The 8,488-nt window shown below is 41.6% G+C and overlaps 1 protein-coding gene across 1 annotated transcript; it reads right to left on the bottom strand.

The window, feature by feature from the left end:
* Nucleotides 1–2,422: 2,422 nt before the first annotated feature.
* LOC118411650 (gastrula zinc finger protein XlCGF57.1-like) lies at nucleotides 2,423–7,327 on the bottom strand. The gene is made up of 4 exons (XM_035814128.1): nucleotides 7,091–7,327; nucleotides 4,475–4,627; nucleotides 2,899–4,330; nucleotides 2,423–2,439 (listed from the first exon to the last, which is right to left on the bottom strand). The coding sequence occupies exons 1-4, from the start codon at nucleotides 7,319–7,321 to the stop codon at nucleotides 2,423–2,425; spliced, it is 1,833 nt and encodes a 610-aa protein (XP_035670021.1). The 5' UTR covers nucleotides 7,322–7,327.
* Nucleotides 7,328–8,488: the final 1,161 nt, after the last annotated feature.

Below are 8,488 nucleotides of genomic sequence, written 5' to 3'. Positions count from 1 at the left end.
TCAGACGGTAGATTAGTTAGAAGTGCATCAGGTAAAAAGGACATTTCGAAAGAAAAGTCGACCATGCCAACTTGGTATACTTCACTGTAACCTCAGTATGTTAATTAGGTCATGTGACCTGAGTTGTACTTTGAGTGTTACCACCTTGGTCCACTGAGTGGCCATGTTGTAATAAAGATCCACGTTGTGACTGTCACTGAGGGGCCCCTTTGCAATCTTTGTGTGCTTAACTGGTTGAAGTAATTCAATAATTGTACATATCAAATTCCATGCTGTGCATGAAGCATACGGCTGAACAGAGAGTATGGTGTTTTACTGTGTTTGAAGGGGGTACGGGGTAGTTTGATGCAGAAAGATCAACTTTTGTTATTTTAAGATTTTGTGATTGATATTCTGCTAGAGCAGCAGGGACCCAAAGCGTCACCTGCCAATGCTTACTGGAGCTTCCGTTACATTAGCCTGACTAAAATCACGCCTCTAGCGGCCGGCCCTACAATTGCGGCCGCCCTAGGAAGGGAGAGGAGAATCAACTCCAGCCAGTGAGAGATTGTGTAAACACAGTAAAGGAACCTTCAGTCTTGGAGATCAAAGGTGATCTTTTTTTTTATGCTATGTTCAGAATGCATTATCAACAGATGGATGACTTGGTAGTATACTGAATGCCAATATATGGTGCTCCCGTTCATAGTTCACAACCACGCACGCCACAAATCGACCATGAACCTTTTCACAATCTTGCTATTTCTACCCCAAAAATATGTACAGTCTTTGGAAAACCATACAAGTCAACCCAAAACACAACCTACAGCATTGACCCGATTTTGGTCAATGTAGATAGAGGTTCCATATCGGAAAATACAAAGCTTTTTGTGTGTTTCCTATTTTCAATATTCTAATCGTTCCAGTAGCCCATACACAAACAATTGCTAAGTGCTCACTGTATCAAATGGTTTATTTGTTAAAAGGCGTGGCAGCCAAGGGCTGAATTCAGCCCTCTTTACAAAACAAAATATTGCAGTAACAATGGTGTTGTTTTTGCATTATATTGCATATCACAAACATTACACATGTTTTTAAAAGTATTTACAAGTATAACATAATCTCATAAAATAATCTCGTAGGTTAAAATCCGGTACGATGTATTGAATAGCTATAGGTCTTCACTTCATGGAATTGAGTATGTGCAGCAGTGATGGCACAGGACTACTAGTATTAGAAAACCTAATAGTTCTGCAGGTTGGTAGTGTTGGTTTGTTCGAACTTCTCATTGACCGTCCGTGCGTTAGTTTTCTAGAAGTTGGTATTAAATCAACAGTTCTTTCTGATGTTGTCATGCTGCTCGCAAACTTGACACACAGGCTTTGAGCTCTTCTGCTAGCAAGTGTCTCTAGGTTACAGACATGGAGTGCAGTATTGTAGTCTGTGCAGGCCCGTCCAAGGATGATGCGTAATGCCCGCTCCTGCGCACGTTCGGTGGCCGTTGTTCAGATAAATCCTACGTGAACGCTGCCCCGTATCCACGCTTCACACACATGTAAAGTTTCACTCAATTCATTATCACCATTCCCTCCATTGTTTTGTTTGATGTTTGCTCAACAAAGAATATTTTTTCACTGCCAAAAGTCAGACTGGTGGTCACATTTGCAGGATTTTCTCTAGTGTGAGAACCCTAGTGGTTCTCACATGTCTGGGCAAGTTGGACTTTTGAGCTGCCCTGTATCCACACTCCCCACACGCGCTACGTAGGCATGTATCGTTAGATGTTGGTCCAAAGTGTGTTGTAGAACAGTTTCACTGGTCACATTGGTAGGGTCTTTTTATTATGTGTATTTTCATAAGGCGAGCTAAACTTGCCAGCGGCCCAACTCCACAAACGTAGGGCCTCTCAAATCAGTCGAGTGTGCTTTCTTCGATGTTGAGTTAAACTGCATTTCACTGCAGTAGAATAGTCACACTGGTCACACTTGTAGGGTTTTTCTCCTGTGTGAGTTCTCAAATGTGTAACTAAATGAGACTTGTGAGATGTCCTGTACCCACACTCCCCACACATGTAGGGTTTTTCTCCAGTGTGTTTTGTACGATGTTGGTTCAAAGTGGATTTCTGTGATGCAGAATAGTCACACTGGTCACACTTGTAATTGTATAGTTTTTCTCCGGTGTGGGTTCTCGTATGTCGGGAAAAGTTAGACTTGTCAGCTGTCCTGTACTCACACCCGCCACATAGATAGGGCTTTTTATCAGTATGTTGTGTTAAATGACGGTTCAAATGGGATTTGCCTGCTGCAAAATAGTCAGACTGGTCACACTTGTATCCTGTGTGGGTTCTCATATGAAGAGATAAACGAGACTTTTTAGCTGTCCTGTGCCCACATTCTTCACACATGTAGGGTTTCTCACCGGTGTGTTTTGTTAGATGTTGGTCCTAATGGTCTTTCTGTGCTGTTAAAACGTCAGCCTGGTCACATTTGTAGGGCCTTTCTCCTGTATGGGTTCTCATAATATGTTGGGATAAGTTGTCCTTGTCAGCTGTCCTGTACCCACACTCATCACACATGTAGAGTCTTTCTTCAGTATGTTTTGTTACATGTCGGTTCAAATTGGATTTATCTGCTGTAGAATACGAACAATGGTCGCATTTGTAGGGTTTTTCTCCTGTGTGGGCTCTCATATGTCGTAATAAGTTTTCCTTGAGAGCTGCTCTGTACCCACACTCCCCACACATGTAGGGCTTCTCTCCAGTGTGTTTTGTGCGATGTTGGTCCAAATATGATTTTGTTGCAGCAGAATAATCACACTGGTCACACTTGTAGGGTTTTTCTCCTGTATGGGTTCTCATATGTCGGGATAAGGCAGACTTTTTAGCTGTCCTGTACCCACATTCGTCACACGTGTAGGGTTTCTCACCGGTGTGTTTTGTTAGATGATAGTGCAAAGTGGATTTCTCTGCTGCAGAATAGTCACAATAGTCACAATTGTAATTCTTTGGTTTTTCTCCCATATGGTTTCTCATATGCCGGGTTAAGTTATATTTGTCAGCTGTCCTGTACCCACATTCACCACATAAAAAGTTTTTTTCGTCAGTATGTTGTGTTAAATGACGGGCCAAATTGGTTTTCACTGCTGTAGAATAGTTACACTGGTCACACTTGTATGGTTTTTCTCCTGTGTGGGTTCTCATATGTTTGGATAAGTCAGACTTGTAAGCTGCCCTGTACCCACACTCACCACACATGTAGGGTTTCTCACCTGTGTGTTTGGCAACATGGTGTTGGTCCAAATTCGATTTCTGTGCTGTAGAAAAGTCACACTGGTCACACTTGTAAGGTTTTTGTCCTGTGTGAATTCTCATATGTTGGGATAACCTAGATTTTTCAGCTGCCCTGTACCCACAATGATCACAAAAATACGGTTTTTCGACAGTACCGGTATGTTGTGTTAAATGACGGACCAATTTGGATTTCACTGCTGTAGAATAGTCACACTGGTCACACTTGTAGGGTTTTTCTCCTGTGTGGATTCTCATATGTTGGGATAAGTTTGACTTGTCAGCTGTCCTGTACCCACACTCCCCACACATGTAAGGTTTCTCTCCAGTGTGTTTTGTTAAATGACGGACCAATTTGGATTTCTGTGCTGAAAAATAATCGCACTGGTCGCACTTGTAAGGTTTTTCTCCTGTATGGGTTCTCATATGTCGGGATAAATTAGACTTTTCAGCTGTCCTGTACCCACACTCATCACATAAATAGGGTTTTTCGACAGTACCGGTATGTTGTGTTAAATGACGGACCAATTTGGATTTCATTGCTGTAGAATAGTTACACTGGTCACACTTGTAGGGTTTTTCTCCTGTATGGGTTCTCATATGACGGGATAAGTTAGACTTGTCAGCTGTCCTGTACCCACACTCATCACATAAATAGGGTTTTTCACCTGTATGTTTTCTTAAAAAATGACAGTGCAAATAGGATTTTTCTGCTGCAGAATAATCGCAATGGTCACACTTGTAAGGTTTCTCTCCTGTGTGGGTTTTCATATGACTGGTTAAATGAGACTTTTTAGCTGTCCTGTACCCACACTCACCACACTTGTAGGGTTTTTCTCCTGTATGGGTTCTCATATGTCGGGATAAATTAGACTTGTCAGCTGTCCTGTACCCACACTCATCACATAAATAAGGTTTTTCGTCAGTATGTTGTGTTAAATGATGGACCAATCTGGACTTCACTGAAGCAGAATAGTCACACTGATCACACTTGTAGGGTTTTTCTCCTGTGTGGGTTCTCATATGTTGGGATAAGACAGACTTGGAAGTTGTCCTGTGCCCACACTCCCCACACATGTAGGGTTTCTCACCGGTGTGTTTTGCTGCATGGTGTTTGTCCAAAGTGGGTTTCCGTGCTGCAGAATAGTCACACTGGTCGCATTTGTAGGGTTTTTCTCCTGTGTGGGTTCTCATATGTAGGGATAAGACAGACTTTTTAGCTGCCCTGTACCCACACTCCCCACACATGTAGGGTTTCTCACTAGCGTGTCTTGAAAGTTTGTAAAAACTGGATTCCTGTTCTGCGGTGTGGATCGCATCATTCCCATGGTGTTCCATCTCTCCACTGTGTGAAACATTAGGCTGGGAAGGAAACCAAAGGAAGGACATATTTAATTGTCTATATTTGAAAAAAAAACTGATGAGGAATTTGAAAAGCTGACCAAAAAGCTTCATAGGCAATCTGTCATATGGAAATTTGGAGGGTCCAAATTTGTCTGGACCTCCGTTGCAACGGCTTGCGCCTTTGGCACTGGACATGGTAAAAAATGATATCGTTGGAACGTCAACCTAAAAACTTTTTTAAACTAATAGAAATGTATTATCAAACTTACCTTAGTTTACAGCAAAATGTACTAGTAAATGCAGGAAATGACATTTCAGAAGGTTATATTTCATAATTCGTTTGAATGTCTCTTGTTATGGCCTTTCTTCTGCTATTTGTTTGACAAAGGGAAAATATGTTGGGACGTTGCCCTCATTAACTTTTTATCAAAAAGAAATGCCATCAAAATTTGTCCCTCAAAATGCAGGAAAGGGTGTTTCAGAGGGTCCAGATTCCAAAATTTTCCCAGCCCTACCTTGTGACGACTTGAGTCTTCAGCGCTCGAAATGATGAAAATATGTTGCCATCAATAACTTGACCATATGTATTTTCAAATTATGGAAATGCCATCAGCTTTGTCTGCCAGGAAAGTTTTTCCTCAGTCTGTGGTTAAACCTCTTTATCTTTTTTTATCTTTTAGAGTTCCACGAACACATACCTTTGCCAAATAAACCAGGTTTGTTATGTAGAATGGTGTCTGTATACATAAATGTTTTACTAATTACATTTTATTTCATATGCCTGTTGGTTTATAGAATTTCGCACAAAAAAGTATTCATTAGGCTATCTACATACCAAAACTCATGACAATCCGTCAATACGTTTATATTTTCTAATTAATTGTGCGAATGAGGTTGTCATTTGCATAATTAATATCTATCAACAATTCTCTCTTTCTCAGTTACATATGTGACATGTTTGCAAGTTCCATCATAGAATGGAGTGAATTTATGAACTCTCATTAATTATGCAAATTAGCTGTTGATTTGCATAATCAGTATCTCGTTATGTAGGTCTTCACTTGGGCTATCTACATACAAAAAATCATGATGATCCGTTAACACGTTCATATTTTCTCATTAAGTATACAAATGAGGTCGTCATTTGAATAATTGACATCTATTGACATTTCTCTCCTTCCCAGCTACGTATGTGACAAGTTTGAAAGTACTATCATAGAATGCAGTGGATTTATAAACTTTTCTCAGTAATTATGCAAATTAGCTTTTGATTTGCATGATTAGTATTCCATTATGTTAGTCATCACTCATTCTATCTACATACCAAAAATCATGATGATCCGTCAACACGTTGTCGAGCTATTCTTGTCCAAATCTTGAAAGGAAACCGGCGCCTATAGTTCCAAAAAAGCCGCTAGGGGCCCCAAACTCATAGCATTTACTCTCTGTCTCGAGGGCTACCTACCACTCAAAAATCATGACCAAAGGCAAAGCATGTCCAGAACACGATATCAAAAATTTAGGTTTTGCTGCAGTTGCTGGCATACTATACTAATTTAATTACATTTCTGTCGGGAAAAAATATTTTTGAGGGCGACGAGTGCCGGAGCGACGCCGTGAGCACCGGAGGCCCAAGACGTCGCAAGGGACGTCCAGGGGGAAAAAGGAAATCTTGAACATCTGAAACATCATTTCCAGCATTTGAGGGGTACATTTTGCTGGTTAATTAAGCCAAGTTAGATAATGAAATTTCTATTAGTTAAACGCTCCCGCAACATATTTTAACAATGTCCAGTGCCGAAGGGGCGAGCCATGGCAAGGAAGGTCCGGTGAAATTTTGAAATCTGGACCCTTTGAAAAGTAAATTGCAATTTCTTGCATTTTCACGGGTAAAGTTTGCCTGTAGTCTAGTTAGGTTTGATGTCATATATTCATTACGCTTTACGAACAATTCATATGAATTACGTTTTACGGAGAAATCTGGTTAGCTTCTACGTAATACGTTGAATTAAATGGGGCCAATATCGCTCAACGCAAAATACACTGATTGCACTCTACGTTGAATTCGAGCGGTCCCGCTACGGAGTACGTAGAATTAAAACCGCCGATGACGCTCTACTACGGAAAAGGGCTTGGGGGCCCCATTAAAGCTTAGTAGAGGGTCTGCATGCCGTAAGCAGCAGCCTATTTCTATTTCCCGTAATTCGTAGGGAAAACCATCTTATCTACGTAATTCGTAGCGTGGCGACCAAATTTAGCGTAATACGTTGGGGCTAATGCTAATTCAGCGTAAATCGTTGTCGAGACCCCCCATGCACTTGATGCAGACCCTCTTTTTAATAGTACCTTCGGCTGCAACGATAATGTTTTCAGAATAACGAATTTCTACGCAACAAACCACTACCCTTCACCCATATAACAGAAAATAACGCTATGTACAGCAATCCCAATGAAGACGTGATGTAAGTCAGTAATAAATACCTGATGTTGTGGTGAGCTGGGATGTGAGAAGACTGAACTCAAAATGGCGTCTCCGAGACTGCTCCCAGAGCCAGTCGCGATCGTGTTTCCCACTAAACCAGCCCAATCCTGCCCCCGATAACTCCCGGTCACTGTCTCACTGTTCATCGGCGATCCAAGGCTTACTTCGGGGGAACATTCCCATTTCATTTTTACATCATCTTCTATGTTTTTCGGCTGAGGCGTCGGCATTGTGCACCGTTGTATATGCACAGTACGTTGCAAAGAACTCCGGGAATTTTTTGGCGATGCCTCTGGAACGAGCCTAATACTGTAGCTTTTTATAGTAGGTCATTTTTACCAGTTTAAACGATACCTAACGTGGGGAGGGGGGCATAACAGAATTTGTTGAGGTGGGGGGTCTTGAAAAAAAATGGAGATTGGGGTGAGGGCCATGGCAATGTTTTTATCGGACTTCCACTGCACCAGCCCTCCCCCTAAAAATATCGTACAACCCCTTATTTAGTCCACTTGCCCCTTCACATCAACTTGATAATTAGAGTCTGGTAAAATCGACATTCGCAGACACTGCACTAGAAAATGGACATTGATAGGTGATGCAACGTGACAACCTTTTGTGTAAAAAAAGCCGGTAGGGGCCCCAAACTCATAGCATTTACTCTCTGTCTCGAGGGCTACCTACCACTCAAAAATCATGACCAAAGGCAAAGCATGTCCAGAACACGATATCAAAAATTTAGGTTTTGCTGCAGTTGCTGGCATACTATACTAATTTAATTACATTTCTGTCGGGAAAAAATATTTTTGAGGGCGACGAGTGCCGGAGCGACGCCGTGAGCACCGGAGGCCCAAGACGTCGCAAGGGACGTCCAGGGGGAAAAAGGAAATCTTGAACATCTGAAACATCATTTCCAGCATTTGAGGGGTACATTTTGCTGGTTAATTAAGCCAAGTTAGATAATGAAATTTCTATTAGTTAAACGCTCCCGCAACATATTTTAACAATGTCCAGTGCCGAAGGGGCGAGCCATGGCAAGGAAGGTCCGGTGAAATTTTGAAATCTGGACCCTTTGAAAAGTAAATTGCAATTTCTTGCATTTTCACGGGTAAAGTTTGCCTGTAGTCTAGTTAGGTTTGATGTCATATATTCATTACGCTTTACGAACAATTCATATGAATTACGTTTTACGGAAAAATCTGGTTAGCTTCTACGTAATACGTTGAATTAAAGGGGCCAATATCGCTCAACGCAAAATACACTGATTACACTCTACGTTGAATTCGAGCGGTCCCGCTACGGAGTACGTAGAATTAAAACCGCCGATTACGCTCTACTACGGAAAAGGGCTTGGGGGCCCCATTAAAGCTTAGTAGAGGGTCTGCATGCCGTAAGCAGCA

The sequence above is a fragment of the Branchiostoma floridae genome, chromosome 3 (genome assembly GCF_000003815.2).
Source record: "Branchiostoma floridae strain S238N-H82 chromosome 3, Bfl_VNyyK, whole genome shotgun sequence".
Taxonomy (NCBI): Eukaryota; Metazoa; Chordata; class Leptocardii; order Amphioxiformes; family Branchiostomatidae; genus Branchiostoma; species Branchiostoma floridae.
Note: the sequence above shows the minus strand (reverse complement) of the source record. Positions and strands in the feature narration are given on the sequence as shown.